This window comes from Amblyomma maculatum, chromosome 1 (assembly GCF_055883805.1).
Source record: "Amblyomma maculatum isolate TAMU_Amacu chromosome 1, ASM5588380v1, whole genome shotgun sequence".
NCBI lineage: Eukaryota > Metazoa > Arthropoda > Arachnida > Ixodida > Ixodidae > Amblyomma > Amblyomma maculatum.
The window spans coordinates 408175647-408193571 of NC_139344.1; the positions used below are offsets into that span (position 1 = coordinate 408175647).

The 17925-nt window shown below is 44.3% G+C and overlaps 2 protein-coding genes across 15 annotated transcripts in view; one reads left to right on the top strand and one right to left on the bottom strand.

The window, feature by feature from the left end:
• LOC146208841 (solute carrier family 41 member 1-like) overlaps positions 1-912 on the bottom strand; it is a 40915-nt gene extending 40003 nt beyond the window's left edge. For 7 of the 14 annotated variants that reach the window (XR_014705627.1, XR_014705624.1, XR_014705628.1 and 4 more), the window contains exon 1: positions 456-911. The gene's annotated coding sequence lies outside the window, so the exon portion shown is untranslated. Of the gene's footprint in view, positions 1-455 lie in introns of all 14 variants that reach the window. The other 7 variants (XM_084596303.1, XM_084596296.1, XM_084596299.1 and 4 more) reach the window with 3 other exon arrangements.
• A 175-nt stretch (positions 913-1087) lies between these two features.
• Positions 1088-17925, top strand: part of LOC146208842 (putative RNA-binding protein CG14230) — a 38814-nt gene continuing 21976 nt past the window's right edge. Inside the window, exons 1-9 of the mRNA XM_084596271.1 lie at positions 1088-1468; positions 1552-1630; positions 4234-4294; positions 5523-5717; positions 8671-8988; positions 11967-12176; positions 13065-13164; positions 14501-14633; positions 16700-16777. Of these exons, the coding sequence (XP_084452397.1) occupies positions 1282-1468; positions 1552-1630; positions 4234-4294; positions 5523-5717; positions 8671-8988; positions 11967-12176; positions 13065-13164; positions 14501-14633; positions 16700-16777 (1361 nt within the window). The 5' untranslated portion in view covers positions 1088-1281. The remainder of the gene's footprint in view (positions 1469-1551; positions 1631-4233; positions 4295-5522; positions 5718-8670; positions 8989-11966; positions 12177-13064; positions 13165-14500; positions 14634-16699; positions 16778-17925) is intronic.

Here is a 17925-nt window from a genome sequence, read left to right on the forward strand (position 1 = left end):
AAGCGGTAAAACTGATGCCGCTTCCCAGACTGGGTCAGATGAATTATTAATCAAGCAGTCGTCGTGAATACAACGACAGCTCGTAGCACCTAGTTTACTCAGTTGCAACAGATGTCCTGCCAACGAAAACAGATAAGAGCAGTCGTGTTTCACATCCGGGTTTTCCCCAAGCAAGCACAGTGGTCCCGTAACTGCGCTTCGCAGGTGCGCTCGAGGAGCGCCGCGCAAACGGCACAATGGGCCAAGCGAAAGCGACAGACGCGAGCAAAAAGCGCCCTGCTCGGTCTGCCGACGACCCGCCTCGCGCCAACACGTCGAAAAGCACACGACAGTAATCGCACAACAGCTGTCAGCGAACGGTGGCCAAGGGTACAGCGTCGTAAGCGTTGCCACGCACACACACACGAAAGCACGCACACCGAACAACCGAGGATCGCGAAGATCTGGCTACTCACTTTGGCCGGGCATCGTTAGTATCGTTGGAAGGTGTCCTAGGCGTGAAGGGTGTTACGAAGGGTAAGTGCAGGCACCGGCTATGGTGCCAAGGAATCGCACTGCACTCGCTCAAGGCACTGGGAACGCCTCAGAGACCGCAAGATCCATCACGGCCGCCTATTTGCAGCGAGGTGCAAAATCCTCGCAGCGGAGACAGCTGCATAACGCACTTTCGAGTAACAACTGTTACGCGTACACACCGTGTCACGGCAGCTTTGACAATGTCTAAACCATATGGAACAATGCGATCAGCTTCTCCTCACCTATCGCGACTGGTGGATCACTTGTTGCTCGTTCTCGATGCAATGACGCCAACAGCACACGGCAAATCACTCGGCAAAGGACACCCGCCCTCCCACACCGCAAAAAAGCGGCTGCTGCGGTTGCTACTGCTGAATGGTTGGATTGTCTTGCTTAGCTTTTGTTTATTCAAATGACGTCATCCAAAGCCTGTTCAGCGCTTTTATATTAAGCGTGGGTATTGTTACTTTTCTAAGTACAAGCAATAAAAGTAATGGTCATAAAATTAGGCAGCGAAGCTCTGTTTTAAAAATTAGTAACGTCGCCTAGCAACGTGTACAACAAAACAACAATGCTAACGTCATAAACATGGCGCCTAGCACGTGTAGTAAATTCGTGTGTCCGTCTGCAGCTCGGTGAGGTGCTTCGGCTGTGCATCGCTTGTGTGCAGCGTTTCCGTGGCGCTCCTCTGGACGTGGTGTACCTCTAGAAGGCAGCGGGAATTCCGCCTGAAGCTTCTACTACCCAGCGATTCCAAGAACGACGATGAAAAAGCGCCTTTTCGTCGGTAACCTCGGGTCCACAGTGACAGATCGTGACCTCCGGGAGAAATTTGCAAGGTTCGGCGACGTCGACAACGTCGAATTGCACACAAAAAGGGACGAGTCTGGAAAGGCTTTTAAGACTTTCGCCTATGTAGATCTCAACACCGACCAAGTTCAGCTCGTCAACTGTGAGTCTACCATATGTAATACTCGCTCGGCCGGTGCACAAGTTTCACGCCTTGATTAACGTCTCTCTTTTCTTCCTTACTAGGCATCAAAACTTACAACCACGCCAAATGGAAAGGCAGCAATATTGTCGTTCAAGTAGCGAAGGAAAGTTACATCCAAAGGTGGGCGCTTATGTGATATCGGCGAACAGTTTCAGTGAGTGTGATGTGAAGCAAGTTTCTGTTCTGTGGCCGCATATGACTTTCTTTTTTGGCCTTTCTGTAAGACACAACAGCGCAAAGCAGACGCGTATTAGAAAGAACACAGTACTAGCGCAAACTTTCACAAAGTTTTCATCTTCTTTGAGAAATGTGTGCATCCATATAACAACGTGAAGAAAAAAACAAATGGTGCTTTTCTGAGTTGCAGTGATCAGCGAAAAATGGTACGCTAGTGAGCACATTGAGTATACCCAGCTCAGAAAACTGTGCAACCTTTGCTACGTTGCACACGAACAACGGGTCACCACAACTGCAAAGGTCTTTGCTCTGTGTAAACACCGAAACATGTCGACATCTTCTACCAGCATTGCTAAAGCTGTGATAATGTTTCGATAATTGAATATTAAGGCATCATGTCGAATATCTATGTGGTCTTTTTAAGACATTAAGCTACGTAACAAGTGCCTGATTGCTTATAACGAACTACATTTTTAACGTGTTAGCATTAAAATCCAGCATTGGCATTGTGAGCGATAAATGATAGGCATACCTCTGGCGGGTGACATAGCCTTGCACCAATTTGTTGGTAGGTTGCATGTTGTCATGATACCACATGACGTGACTGAGTTGGCAAGCACTCTTTACGGAGGCTGAAATGTGAATTGAACCTTGGATCCTAAGCGAGACAAACTACTCCTGGACCATACAGGCATGGTCATATATCTTAGTTAAAGCAGAGCTTTATATCAGTTTTGTGTAATCTTGCACATAATGTGAGAGCTAACGACTTTATGCTAATGATTATCTGCAACCTTAAACCGAAGTGAAAACCCAAATGTTGGTGCACCTAATTCACATTTTGGTAATGTGCACCAACAGTGCAAACTACAATGGACTAAGAAAGGGAAGGTAAGACACAGGCGGTGACAAACAACAAAAGTTTATCTTTTTATTTGTTGTGCTTGTGATAAAAATAAGACAGACTAAAAATGGCACAGTAGTGGTGGCTTAATTTCCTTTAACCATTCTGTTATTTTTCACAGGGTTTAATTAATTATGAAAATCAGTTACATTTCTGATGAAGTAAGTGTAATATCGTAATCATTTGCTCATTTTCTTTAACATATACTGTCTTTGTCAGAAACAACCGAGCAGCCACGCTGCTTTGCCGGCTGGCACGGCTGTGTGGTTACTCTTGGCGAACACTGTACTCTTGGCAAAGGTGGTACAAGGCTGATAGTAAGGTAACTATAGCATTTGGTGTTTAGCACCCCAAAGCATTACAAGGCCATGTGATGCGGTGTTGTGCAGCTCTCAAAATTGAACTCGACTACCTAGGGCTCTGTAGTGTGTACTGACAGCGTGAGGATGTCGTTGCACTTTGCCTGCGTTGCAATGCTGCTGACATAACCGGGATCCGGTCCCATTGTCTTAGGGTCTGCATTTGAACACCCAAGCCACTAAGACAGGTCACATGATAGTGATTGTTGAATGAACTGCACGCACCATCACGCACCAACTGTGGCATTGTGAAGTATCCTCAACACATTTTTGTTGTCTTTAATCATTGACTCAACATGTACTTTGTCACAACCTTAGCAGATGCTGAAAACACAATGTTTGCGGCCAGGCAGTGTCCAGAGTTCAATTTATGTGGGTCATTGGGGTTATAAGGAAACTACAATGCTCCACATAAACTGATAAAGGGACAACTAGTTTTCTGCACGGTGAGGTCATCCCAGTGCAGATCCTGTCTGCCGTTTGTTAGGAGGTGTGATGGCTTTGAAATAACTATTCATTTCATTAATGTCTGCTCGCTTTTTTTTAAAGTCAGCGGAAGGGACGCTGCACAATGTGATCTGGTCTCCACTGTTTTGCAGTATCTTTGTGTCCATGTTAAACTGTTGAGGCCTGGGGTCGGCCGCAATATTCTGGACCTACAGCTTCTTTTCAGCATGTCACATGGGCCTGTCGTGCGAGCTGGTTAAGGATAGGTAGCCACTTGTCTGTAAATCTACTCGCACTAGCCGTATAAGGAGGGTCACTGTTCGTCTTTGTTTGACAAGCACTCTAAGGAAGTTTTGCCCTTCCTCAGTAATGTTCAGTACTGTTTCCTTTGTGTGCTGCTGTTGATTCTGAGATGTGGCTGTTTTGGCAGCAGAGCACCAGGCATCATACGTCACAACTGGTTTCGTCAGAGCGTGCAACCGGGACTGCGAGACCCAGGTTGTATCAGCTTTATCAGAACAGGTAGACAAGTATACGCAAGTGCAGCCTCTGTTAGTTGTGTTGAAAAATAAAAAAGTGTGATCACGATGCGCTGTGATCAACCATAGTTTAGTGGAATTCTGTGTTTCATGAATCTCTGCTGCAACATCTTCAAAAAAAACTAGTCTAGTACATGTAATCTTTAAGCATGTGAAACGTGACACCATGTTGCGCCTTGTCGTGCTTATGGTGTCTCTTTGCACTCTATTTCTTATGTATGTGTATACGTGCACAAACGCGTGCCAAAAAGCTCAGAGATCTTTTGCCCTTATTAACAGAACCACTTTTATTTACAGGATCCAACGTGAGGCCAGGGCACACGCAAGTCAGGACGCCAAAAATGCACCATCTGATTCTGTATCTTTGCTGTAAACTCTTGCCTCCAAGCAAATTTTTTTCCAGCGGTTTCTCAAATCGCTAACAGAGCAATAACAATAGATTTTAGTTGGTAGTTCACTGCACAAAAGACTGCACTAGAATGAGCAATAAATTTCCCAGTTTGATGTAATGTTTAGGCAACTCCCTCAAAGCAGAGTAGATTGGTAATAAGAGAGCAATGGTTTTGTTTGCATCCATAAAACCTAGTCATGCAGTTACAAAGAAAAGATATACTCTTCCACAGAAACTGCATACTGTAAGGTGAGTCATCACTCACCTTCGCACTATCTGAAATCTGCATACTGTAAGGTGAGTCATCACTCACCTTTGCACTATCTGAAATTGATAAAGAAAAGGGGGATGGGCAGTATTTCTGGGACCAAACAAAAAAGAAAACGGAAAAAAGCTAAAAAGCATTTTTTTTTTCTTCGTGTTTTCATATGAGGTACACTCAGTTTTAATCACGGGATGTTGTCTTGCTTGCAAGACTCGTAAAACAATATTTGACAGTCCCTGAAATCCACTCTTTGTTTTGTGAGAGGGCAGCTCAAAAAAAAGCAGAATTCGAAGCCATGACTGCAGTCAGCCTTTGTCCAAAAGTGTAATGCAGTATAAAAACAAAACAAAAAGAAAAATGTTGACCGAAAATTATAAAGGTAAAAAGAAAAAATAAGTAACCAGGCAGAAACTGAGAAAGAAAGGCATCTATGTTACAAGCTAGCAAAGTGCAGAGTGCATTGAGGCGTGCTTTGCAAAGCGAACTTAAAATAAAGAAATGAGAACCAGCAAACGGAAGGTGCCAGGGCAAACGCCGAAAGCAGATACACCAACAAAATAGTTTCTGTCTCTCTTTTGTTCTTGTTTTTTACAGTCACACCATTTGGTAAGGTATATTTTGCGAATTGTGAGGGCTGCAGCTTACGTTTTCTAGGTGGAGGTGATGACTCGATGATTTCGACATAACAGTAATATTTTGCCTAAATGGGGTGGGGGGAAGGGGGGGGAGGAGGGGGGAGGCAGCAACTTATGATTTTACGGTTGTTGAAGAAACAATATGTGCCTTTCATTGACTGTGTGCTTCTGCATAAATTACTGCTTTTAAGGCAAGCTGGAAGTGTACTTTATACACTGGAAGGGTGGGAAGCATTATGCAGTGTTTGTTCAGGCGTGGCTTTTCTGTATGCTTCTTGACTATGCCCTCTTATAGCAAGCTGAGCCAGCCCCTGCAAAGATTAAGCAGGAGAAACCTGACTGGACAGACAGGGTGCGTATCAAGACTGAGAAGGCCAACTGGACAGAAGATGTGCGAATCAAAGTTGAAAAGCCCGACCTTCCTTCGAGACAGAGATGGCAGAGTGACCGGAGAACTCCTCGGGGGCCGCTTTCAAGAAGTCAGGAACAGGTATAGGAGGAGATGGGTCACTACCATTCTCTTTTGTTCAGCCTGTTTAACCTGCACTGCCAGTAAAGCTTCCTAGTAAGAATACTATGGCATTGCACTAATTCAGCTGCCATGGGAAGTGCATTGATTTTTGCAAATCTGGTTCACATCTGCAAAATGTTCCTTGTGGTCCAGAGCACTGGAACAGCTTTCTCCAGACATAGGTTGATCAACTTGTCACCTAATTTCCCTTGAGTGCATGCTAAACAGACAATGCAAGTTTAACATTTCCCTGGAATGACTGTCTCAAGTCACAGAAAGATTTTTGGCTTAGCGTTTAAATGAGATGCTTTTATTGGAAAAAAATTGTGGTATTGCGTGTAGCATTTTAACATGAAACTTTATAGTTGCGCAGCTCTCATAGCTAGGGAGAAAGTTGAACGGCATACTGTGTTTGTACCTTAGGCACATGATGACATTTATTCAGTTATTCAGTTAAAAGTAGCATCGCGGCTATGCGCGCAATCAGGCACCTGTTGCGATAGTGTCCATATCCTGGGTGAGCCTGCCTGAGGGAAAACATGACAGAGGTTGCATCAGTCTAAAAAACAGCAATTCAGAAGTATGTATGTGTACAATGTATACATCTCACTTGAGTCCAAGTTGGTAGCAGCCCTCCGTTCATTTAATGTCCATCTCTTTGATCAGAGGCGTCCATGCTGAGCTCTCTTATAGTGACCAAAGCCACTTCCATTGGAAGTCGCCGTAAGAAAAATGGTTTACGTGGATATTCACTCTTGCAACTAAAATCCGGAAGACATCCACAGCAAAACTTATTTAACTTTAATGCATATAAAATGCCAAGCTGAAGACCTCTATGGACTCTGTGACTGTCATTGTGTTCTTTTGTGCTTCCAATATGCCATTGTTATACTGGCGACTCTGCAACACCATTTACGAGCAAATCCAGAAGTTGAGTGAAAAAAGCGATCATATAGGAAGCATATAAGTTGGGACTTTAATTTCAGGGTTAGCTGTATGCACGAGTTAATGAAGAACGCTTGCATTAGTGAATTTCGGTTAATTGTGAAAGTTTCTTCCTGGCAACTGCATGTATGAGCCATCGAGCTGGCACACCTGGCCACTTGCAGCAGAGAGTCGGTAGATCTCAGGTCTTGTTATGCCGGACGTGCTAAAACATTTTACTGAAATGGTTTAGACAGTGAGCTGCTTCAGCTTTACATGGAGCTAACTGTAGCAAATGCAATGTTGATGCTGGAAAAACTTTCAAATTTCACATTTTCCTGGTCTGCTGCTGCCGCACTGTATAATCTGTAACTGAAGGAGGGGCTAGGCAGAACCAAACAGCCTTCTACCTGCAAAAGTCAGCAGAAAGATTCACTGCTACACTCAGCTGCATAAAAAACAAACATATCAAGCAGCTTTGAACTAGTTCTTTGAACAAGAATGCAGTGCAGTTGCTTCTACTTTTACATTTCAAATACACATTGGGAGAGTAACGTGAAGGTAAAAAAAAAGAGGTTAAGTGGCAAGGTTTGCTGCAATGTGCAGTGTATACTGATGCACTAGCTTTTTGCCAATGCGTCACTCTAAATACGAGCAGGGAAGAGTCCACACTACTTACTAGCATCTACGGGATATTAGGGAACCGCTAAGAGCTGTTGTTCTTCGCTGGGCAGCTACCATCGCTCACACGAGGCAGATATAGCATCCGTTTCAGAGGTGCCTTTTGTGACAGCAGCTGGTCACTACCAAATGCCAAGTCATAGAAGAATGCATGTGCCTTTCCTAATTCGAAGAAGACAAACTAACCCCCTTTTCACTACACCCACATCTGTCTTCTTTGAGCTTCTGCTATTTTAAATTAGTGTCAAAGCATCCTAGCTCTCAGCTCTGTTCAAACTTCCATCTCAGCTTCTCCCTTCTTCTCATTTTTGACGCTCCTTTTCTTAGTGAGTGCGAAATGCTAGCAATGACACTCTGAATGCACATCTTTTCTCGATGAGTTGAAGTGCCAACAAAATAACAAAGGCAAGAAGAGTCTGACCTTGACTGCATACATGGCATATAATATGACCCCCTTAAGCTTAGTGCATGAAGCCGCAAGAACAATGGGGATTGAACTATGTAATAGCTCATGTCCTTATTATTGTGGAAAGGTCAAATGGTCACAAGAGCCACCAAAATGGTGGTTCCCTGTAGACACCAGTGCAAGATGCTGCTCCAGCACTCTTTGCATGGAATGGTATGCTACTGTGCAGCTCGGTCTCCAGTGTCTGGCCACTTGTATCTTGCAGTGGGGTTTTATTTTCCTGCACTTGTTGGCATGTAGAAGATACAGGGAAAGGTGCCCCTCCCAAGGGAGCACTGTAACAAACTTTTGACACTAAGGATATGAAACTGAAAAGTTAAGTTCACATTTTTCCTTCTTCCACTTCCTCATCTGCAACCTTAAAGGAAAAAAAAGAATTAGCAGAGACACTTTGGACTGCCTCCATATATGAAGGCGAAGTCTTTCTGCTTCTCTGGCGACACCCTCTCCATGCCTTTTCTGACGGCTTCTGCTACACTAAGGCACATAGCATGTTGAAAAGATTGAGGTATATGATTGGCGGTAAATATGTCACATGAGGACCACATACACAATGTTGAAATCTTTCACTGTGCCAGTAAGGCTAATGCATCTAAAGAATTCGCCTCTCCTCGCCATAGATGTCGTCACTTCTTTGGCTCACAAAGACTGCATGTTCGTCGTGAATTTTTACTTGGTCTACGCACCTCTCAGATAGATGGAGGCAATGGTATCCTGCTGCACAAACTGACTAAACCAGCTTGAGAACACCACTGTTTTTTTCCACCTGAAAGGTGCGTAAATATATATGGAAGCTTTTGCAGTGAAGCGCTGATTTAGTATTCGTGTGATCAGCGTGTACAAACTGGAGACCTGTTGTAGGTGACCTCGGGCGAGTTTGCTGAAGAGAAGGCATTTCTCTTTGACAACGAAGAGCGGCCCAATGGCAGCGTGCCTGTGCCCCAGTGCAAGGCAGATGTGGCGCTCTTGCGGCATGCCTGGGGACACCGGCTGGGCGCTGGCTTTGAGGATACATATGGCGATGACGACCTGGAAGTGGTGCCTGCCAGCAGGGACCCTGAGCAGGAACGGGAAGCCAAACGGCAGGCGGCCAACGCCAAACGGCTGGCGACAGTGAAGGAGCGTTTTGCCCAGAGCCACACGCAGCGACGCCTGCTCCAATCGGCACTCAGCTCGGTGGTGAGTCTCAGCATCTGCTGCTGTGGAGCAGTGCTCTTTTACTTTGTTCCTTTCTAAGCTGCTTAGACTCTGTTATTGTTGTTCAAAGATGAGACTTTGCAGGGTGGACATGTTCATAGTAAAGCATTCAAGCAGAGACACAAATTTGTGAAATTATAAAAGGCAGGAAGAGACCGAAAATGTTAACTTCTCATTTGTGGAAGATGAAAGACTACCTAGATCAGTTGAAGGAACACTGATGACAGTGAGTTGTCCCGTGCTCTCTTGCATAAGGCACTTTATACAGTTAGAGCTAATTACAATAAAGTTAGACTTCAGATGAAAATTTGTTCATTATATTCGATATTCATCTTAAAAGCTTGCAGATAAAATTCTGTGGATAAGTCTGCTAATCGATTCAAGCAAAAGACGCTCTAATATGGACAACAGAAAGATGCAAAAATGCATAATGTTTTTAATTAAATGCTTGGCATAAACATGAAATCTCACTTTTTGTTCAGTGTTGGCGAGCAAAAGGGGACACATAAGTAGGAGTGTTGCCTCCGCATCCATACAGGTTACTAGTCGATCCTGGATGTATCGAACTCGAAAGGGATTGCGAAATAGTTGATATGCTGATAATTCAAATAAGCCCCTCTGTAATCCAGAAGTGTGAATATGGTGCACTCGAGTGCACGTTAGCAACATGCGTTCATGTAGCCACTTCGTATGCGCGAGCTCGCTTGCCAAATATGCGGCGCAGATAGATAGAACTGTCACAGTGCTTCTTGCTTCTCGCGGCATAGGTGCCTCTGAAGTTTGGGGCCCACATCAAAACTGCAGTGGACAGTGCTGTGGGAAACGCGATCACGGATCATATTGTTGCGAAGAAGAAGATCGACAGTGGCGCGAGAGGAGCCCTTGCACTAGGCCAGACAAAATCACCATACATCCTGTCACCATGTTGTGCCATCTTCTTGCTTCTCACCACGTAACAATATAACGTCTACTTCTGGTACTGGTACCTGTAAGCGCAATAATAACTCAGTTAAAATTATGGTTCAATTGATTTCCACCTCACCTTCAGCAGCGAAGCAGGCCATGCAGGAGCGTTTGGTCAGCTAGAGTGGCAGCACCACATGACACCAATGTTGCGATAAAACAAAGAAAGTATGGCAGACAAATGGCCACACTTAGCAGGATCCAGCTTCACCTCGCCACTTGGTTTTGTAGCGTTAGCGCAATCAGCATCTTCCTTAGATTATGTTTGGAGTGTGAATGGTTCAGCAAGACTGCCATATCTAAAAAAATGGGGTCCATTACATACTAACTCAGCACTGCACCTTTCATGCGGAGTGTAGAATATATCTTCTGTAACCAGATTGCATGAAGAAACAAATGAACACAGCACCTGAAAGTAGAACCACCACCTTTACTTGTCTGTACTCTGTCTATACTCTGTAAGAGCTCTACTAAAACACATCTGCTGTTCAATTGTAACAAAGGGTCCTCCTAGAATCGTATTCAACAGCAAACCTCAGGCCACCATGCCATTGCTGAAGTTTTGCTACAACTCACTGTTTACGTGTTGGAAGAAGTGAAATTTTTTCACAAAACAATTTTTTTCCCTGCTGCTAAAACTGAAACTAAAACAGCTAAAAAAAAGATTTTTTTTTTTTTTTCTGCTACAAAAGGTGATAATGCTGCACAAAATTTCTGTTATTAGAAGCACTTGTCAATTCCTTTGTTGTTAATATATACTCTATTTACTCACGTAACGAACCCAGTCGCACATTAAACCTAACTCCCACTTTTGTCAGCGGGAGTTTGCTTTTTTTTTATGTGTATAGCTTTTCTTAGCGGGTTCCTCAGCTTTGCCCTATCGTTGCCGTCTGTGCCACAGACCTTGGTAAAACATCAAGATGTACCAAGGTTAACATCACAGCATGCTTATCTTTTGATAAGAGCTTCTGGGGGTTGGCATGCTTATAACTTTGCAGAGCGCTAAGATGCTGTACTTCTTTGACAAGAGCGCTAGCATCAGTGGCTTGCTCGGCACGCTGCTATGTGTCCGGCAGCACCAGTGTCTCCTTAGAAAGCTGGCAAGCACTTGAGCATGAGAAGGATGGGCCAACGGAAGATAAGTCATGTCGGAAAGCTTTTTCTATGCGTAATGAACCCTCTGAACAGATTGATGTCAACCGTACTTTAAAAAAAGCGGCCTCATTATGTGAGTAAATGTAGTATATAAACAAGCAAGTTTTCTAACTGGTTTATGGATATTGTGGTGTGATCAATTTCAATGTGTAAACAATGATTTATGGTTCTTCGCTTATGTGTTGAAGCATTGCAGTGAAGCGCACAGTGTGAGGAAACTGCGATGTACTATTCGCAAATTTTCAGTGTATTCAGAAATTCCAGATATTTCGAATATTCATACACCCCTATATTTTTGTTATTAAATTACTCCAGCAGATTTTAACTTTCCTTCATGTTTTCACAGGTGTGACGTTACAGATATGAAACCACTATATATTTTTTTGTAATATTTGTAGTTAAATTAGTGTTTCTTGTTCCTAATATATTTGACGCAATATTTTCATAATCTAGAGCAATACATTCGTTCATTTGTTGTAACTGTTAGTGGCAATAAAGATGTCTTGGAGTTCTTGTTGAACATTGCAGTTGTGACCCCCAACATTCACTCTGTGCAGTGTTTTTACGTATGGTGGAGAACACTGTCAACATGATCATCACTATCTTTTCCTTACTCTTAAGGACACTGACCACATTAGGAGGGTAGGAGATGTGCGAGGGCGTAAGTGGTCATGCATAAGCACGCATAAAGCTAAATAATTAGCTGAGCAAAAAGATTAACGTGACTGTCGAAAGAGAAATATGGGAAAAAATGTATCAATTCAGAAATGCCGGTAATAAGGCTTGAGCGCATTGCTTTGTGCTAATACAAATTTAACTGGGCTCTCTTCTTCACTCCCAAGGACGGTGTGGATCGCAAGAGGCGCATTGTCTTTGAGGACAGCGACGAAGAGGAGGAGGATCACGTCACGGCACCTGTGAAGCAGCCCCCTCGCAGTGCAGGGCAGAAGAAGCTGGCACTCTTCGATGACGAAGAAGCAGAGGAAGAAGAAGATGGTGACCTTCAAGACTTTCGACTGCGGCCACAGTTTGAGGGACACAAGGGACACAAGGTGGGTGGTTCTGCTCACCCACTGGCTGATGGTGGCGGTGGTCGATTTTAATGGCACAAAGTATCGTCAGGACTAGCTGCAAGTCATAAGTTTGTACGCGTGCCTGGTCTCTCATGTCAATAAGTATCGAAGTCTGAAAAATGCACAGACTTTGAAAGAGACAGACTGCCGAGTTACAAACAGTAGCTGTCTTCACCGAGAATCCTCATAGCTGTACATTCTTTTTATACTTTCTTTGCGATGCTATTTAAAGCAACGATAGAAGAGCTGGTCATTTCTTTGCAGACCAGGACAAAAGCTCACAACCCTTTATCTTAAAAACCTTTAGGGTTTGTGTAGCGAAAGCGTGTCACATTTTTACCTAACTCCAAAATGAGTTGCTAAGTAATGCTACCTTGAAGAAAAGCACATCCTGTCTTGAGCCTTTGTTTTGGCTGTCATAATATTGCTGACCTTAGTCTAACCCTGTCTTGTTGAAACCAGTGTTTCCAACAGCCCAGACAAGGTGTAGCCCCTCCAACTTATCTGAATTGACAATGGGCTTGTACAGAAGGAAAACCCCGGCAACTTGGCAACATTTCTCCAGTTCCACACCTACAGCAGTGATGAGTTCAAGCACCAAGTCAACCTCTGGATTCTACCTTTTCAGACTGCTCTCATCCCCTCAAATGGCTGTCAGCTTTTCTCTGTGGCTGTAACAGGACTCATTTGAGTTTACATTAGAGTCTGGTAACTGTAAGGGCACCTGAAGGGATAATTAAGAGTTTTACACTGATGAGCAACGCAGACCAAGTGGCTTTGGATGCGCTAGCTCATAGCTAGGCATGGCATGCTGATGGATGTGTAAAATGCAGCTAGCGGCCCTCCTTGCCTCTGTCGATGGTCCAGGTTCTGGAGTTGCAGTCAAAGTTTGCGGCGGATGACCGGTTCCGCCTGAACGAACGCTTTCTGGAGAGTGATGACGAAGAGGCCGGTGCCGGCAGCAGAGGTGGGTGCACAAACTGCTGTTCATGTCAGGGCTCGTTTCATTGACACATCCTTTGATGCTGCATAGTCGGGGGGCAGATGCCTCAAGGGGCATCCTTACTAACTGAATTTGGAACTAAGTTATGTGTCATGTTCAGGGGAGGTACAAAAATTCAGTGGGAGTACAAGTTACTCTGTGTAATAGGCATGTGTGAATAATGAATTTTCAGTTCGAAGCAAATAGTTATTTTGTCCGAACAGTTTTGAAGCGAAGTGAATATTTTTAAACCAAACAGAATAGTTTGCGACTGGAAATGTGGCAGTAAAAAAAAAAAAAAAAAAAAAAAAAGAACTTTGTTATTGTTTGTCGAAAGGTGTTTGCAGAATTCATTAAGGCAACTGAAATAAAAATTGAAAAAAGTAAAGTGAATATTTTGGAACTTGCATTGGGTAAATTCTTTCCTCCTCTCAAGATAGCCTGAGTTGCTTATGCGGCAAAAAACCCATTACAGTTCTTTCCTCCAATCTCATTTGCATCACATGGGGCCACGTAACCATTCTGCAGGTGTGATTGTGCTTTCTTATCACTGCTACAAAGAGCCTTTAGCTTGATTGTTGCGTGAAAGACGGAAGATGCCAATGAAGGCATCACGCACGCACTGAAAGTGGCAAGCGGTGTGCGTCATGCCCCCAGTACCAATCGCGATTCCTGGCAAGGTTCCTTGCGTTGACTAACCCTAGGCCAACAAAAGCGCCAGTGGCACATTCGTTTTTGCGAAGTAGGTGAGCAGCGCGCCAAGGTAGGTAATGCTCCGTGCATGCGCCCAGGGCATACATAGAAGGTCGTTGGGTATGCCCAGATAGTTTAGGCTGCATCAGGCGGAAGCAAACCATTGGCTTGGGCAAACACGACGCGTGAGAAGACGCAAGCACGCGCTTCCACACCATCAGATGTGCCACTGTGCAAAAGTATGGGGTATCTCTATCATTAGAGAGCGGGATTGAATTGCATTCTTCTAAGGCAAGCACTTGCGCTTAACCATGCGAAAAGTTGGCAGAGAAGTGTGGAGGAGGTACGCCTCTATGCCAAGACCATAAGCACAAGAAAGTGGCATTTGTCTTTACAGCGAAGACCGTGCACCCGTGTAAAGACACTTTGCGGTGCCGGCTTTCTGATTGCAATACTACGTGAATTAAGGGGCGTTTGTTCTCCTCTAGTTTCATACCACTGGCAGACAACAGATAGTGCTGCCATCACTTTTCTGCGGTGGCCTGACATTCCTCTAGTTTTTGTTCCTTGACCACTGTACATGCTTTTTATTGAGAGCAATCAAATCCTATTCATCCATTCCTCCCAGAGAATGACCATGGCGACAGCCCGCTTGACCCTGAGTCCCTGGACCCCGAGAAAGAGCGAGCGCGTAACCTGGACATTCTCAGGGACATCCTGGGGCCAGAGGAAACTCTGAGCCGTACCAAGCCCATTTTCAAGTGAGCTCTTTACTGAGCAGCAGGTCGAGCCAACGTTTCGACAAGTGGACTTGTCTTCCACTTTTCGAAACTTTGGCTCGACCTGCGAACTGAGGCTTCCCCCCACTCTACCCCTGTTCAGTGCTCTTTCATACAGTGTAAGCCATCATCTTCTCGTTCTACCTGGATCTTCTTCACTGGACAGGTTCCCCGCCGCAAACGTTCCTGCATTATGCAGGAACGTTTGCGGCGGGGAACCAAAAGTGCACTGGTCAGGTTTGAAATGCAAATAGGAATAACTGCTACCTGTTTACAAGGGAAGGAGCCATATCAACTGCAGGAAGCAACTCTACGAACAGATTTGTAATGTAAGGATTGTAGAGGTAATGACCAGTTGACATGGGAAATCTTTTGTATCTGGAGGGAGGGGTGACCATAATTGTGTTAGCCTGCTCTGTAAAGAGTGCATATTTGCCATTTCATTGTTGATGAGCACTGGGTGTCTGATTTGTTTTTTGTTTTGATTTTTTCTACACCCCGGATGCCCCACCCACATCAGCATTTGTGTCGGGTGTGGGTCGTCTCTTTCCTAGCGTTATATACTTTAGCTGTGTGTGTATGGTGCCATGTCAGTCTCCTTCCTTGTCCATTTTCTTTTCCGTGCTGGCTTCATGCATTGTGGCTCCCATTAGAGTGTTTGTGGCCCGCAGAGGAGTGTGGTATGAGTTCAGCTGCAGGCTTGTTTCTGACTGTGTACCTTCTGATCTTCTCTCAGTTTCAGTTATTCATCTCAAGTAGGGATGCTTGAACTGTTTTCGTGGGTTCTGTGAGCCCCCACAGTCGAGTGGCCAATCTAAGTAAGGGCTTCAACTTTCTACAGTGGAAAATTTTAGCTTCTGTGAATTAAATACAAAGAATCCATGAAATTTTATGGCAAATATCAAATTATGCTTCAGTATTCACCTCGCAGTGTATTCAGAGCTTAGAAGGTATTTGTACACACTCTGCATGCTCATACTTCATTTTTGGAAGCATTGTTGATAGGACATACTTCCGATAACAAGTTTCATGGTCCTTTGGAGTTTGTCTTAATGCGGTTTACTGTAGAAACAAGGCAGTACTATATGAGTGGCTGGGAAAGAGTATGAGTTTTTCAGTATCAGTTGCTGGGAAAGGGAAAGCACTGACAGGATTGAGCAGGGTGAAATAAGCACGGAACAGCAAATGGGTGCAGGACTGGTCAGCTGAGCAGCGGTGGCACAGTGATGATGGCAGCAGCTGCTGTGCGCATTACAGTATCTGAAGTTTGGCTTCACTTGGTTCTGATGCGTGCGATTGAAGCATTGGTGTTCGTAAATAACATCGATCTTTCTGTTCCTTCCATATTCTAGTGTGCCGTTTGCATTTTTTTGGTGGGCCCTCGGCTATGGTTGCCCTGAGCAGTTTGAGATTGCATTATAATCGTAATAATATTGCTTAAATTTCATCCTTGTGCTACTCCCCCCCTTCCCATTGTTATTCATGCAAATAAGGTAAAATAGTAAATCTTTTCCTCTATAATGTCGCTCCAACTAATGTCTGTAACAAAAAGGGCAAAAAAAAAAAAAGAGAATGCAGCTAATAACACATGATTGCACCAAAAATGCCAAAATTCACGAGTTTTTGTAGAGTCGCGCACAACTCGGGGCCTCAGTCCTAGCCTCTGAGTCACGTGCTGGGTAGCTCCCTTGATGTTCTATCTTGAGGTGTGGAACCTATTGAATGCTGATTTTAGTTTGGTATGATTAGAGGAATCTCTCTTGTGGACTGTCTTCAGGGACTAGAATATCTTGTGAACTATAAGATAGGATAGGATAGGAAAGACTTTAATTTCTCTAGAAAGGGCTTGTGCTAGTAGCAGACAAGAAAGAAGAGGTCCATCTTCCTTCTTCTCACAGGGTCAGTGCCCCTATTCCAGGGCTCCGCTGAGCTTCGCTGCTCGCTGGGCGTGCTGGATCAGACCTATGAGTGTTTTTTGAATTTCATTGGCAGATTGTCTTGCTCTGGCTGTAGCCTAAGGGGGGTGTGGGGTTCTCCTCTTTTTTTAGGGATGCCACGCAGCTGCGTTTTGACCCAGCCAAGGAAAGTTCTGCCAAGTTTGAGATCAAGCCCGAGCCCAAGCAAAAGTAAGCCCACACCTACCCTGAAAGATGGCAGTTGCCACTTACCAGCTGCCACCCTCAAGAGGGCAATGTGGACTATTTCATCTTATTTTTCTTCTTGTTAAATGTCTGTTGCTCGGCTCTTAGTGAGTACATTGATGTTTTCCTGCCAGAAGATGACGCATTTAGTGCTGAGAAAATTATACTTTAAAATGTTCCTGCCATTCTAAACTACTCATGTTTATACTGAGAAGCTATTTGAGATCATCGTCAAAATTAATCTATATTTACTCGATTGTAGCTTAAGCTTTTTTTTCTTAAAATGACAAGTGCATTAAAATAGAGCGCAAAAATAAAACTACGCCAGCAACACCCTATTATCATAGACGTGACAAAGCGAGGGCTAGGTATTTCTTGTGTATCAGTACTGCATACTTAGCCCACTGCAGTTACAGATCCCGATAGGCTTCTTAAGCACCTGAAGTATCCTGTCAGCAAGGTACCGAACTTAACTGATGTCATCATGTGAGCGGTGGCAGCGAAGAAGAAACAAAAAGGCAGCCTCATGTGTGATGGCATGTTACAATCGGGCAGCTCCGCATGCTCTTGGTGTGTCTGAAATCTCCGTTTTGGCGTAAGCAGGTTGACTTGTCCATCGCTTTCTTCTCTGTGATTGGCAGAGGGAGGTTGACTTTGCAGTGTTCACAGTGGGTCAATGAAGGGCTGCTTTCCCGAAATAAAGGAGCTTGCCGACTTCAAGGAACAGCAGCGAGCTGACCAAAGGCATGTGACTTGAAAGTTAAGGCTATGCACTAGCGAGGCACACAGGCCTAGTGCAGACGGTGTTCAAAGCAAGGAGGTGCTTGATTGCAAACATTGCAAAAGGCTTGGCTTTTCGCCTTTGGGGGGCAAACGGGCATCTCCCAGAAATGTGATTGGAGTGGTGCGTTTTCTTCACCAGTACATTGGAGTGTTTGCAGTAAAGCCTGGTTGTTCCTTGTGAGAAGATTAACTTTTTTATTCAAGTGTTATTAGCTGGTGCTCTTTACGATTGAAGGCATTGCACCCATCTTTAAAGGTCAGAAAAAGAAAGAGCTTGTTACAGTCGAGGAAGTGGTGGTCAGCCTCAGGGATCGAAGTTTACAAATTAACATCATCACAGTTTGCTTGCT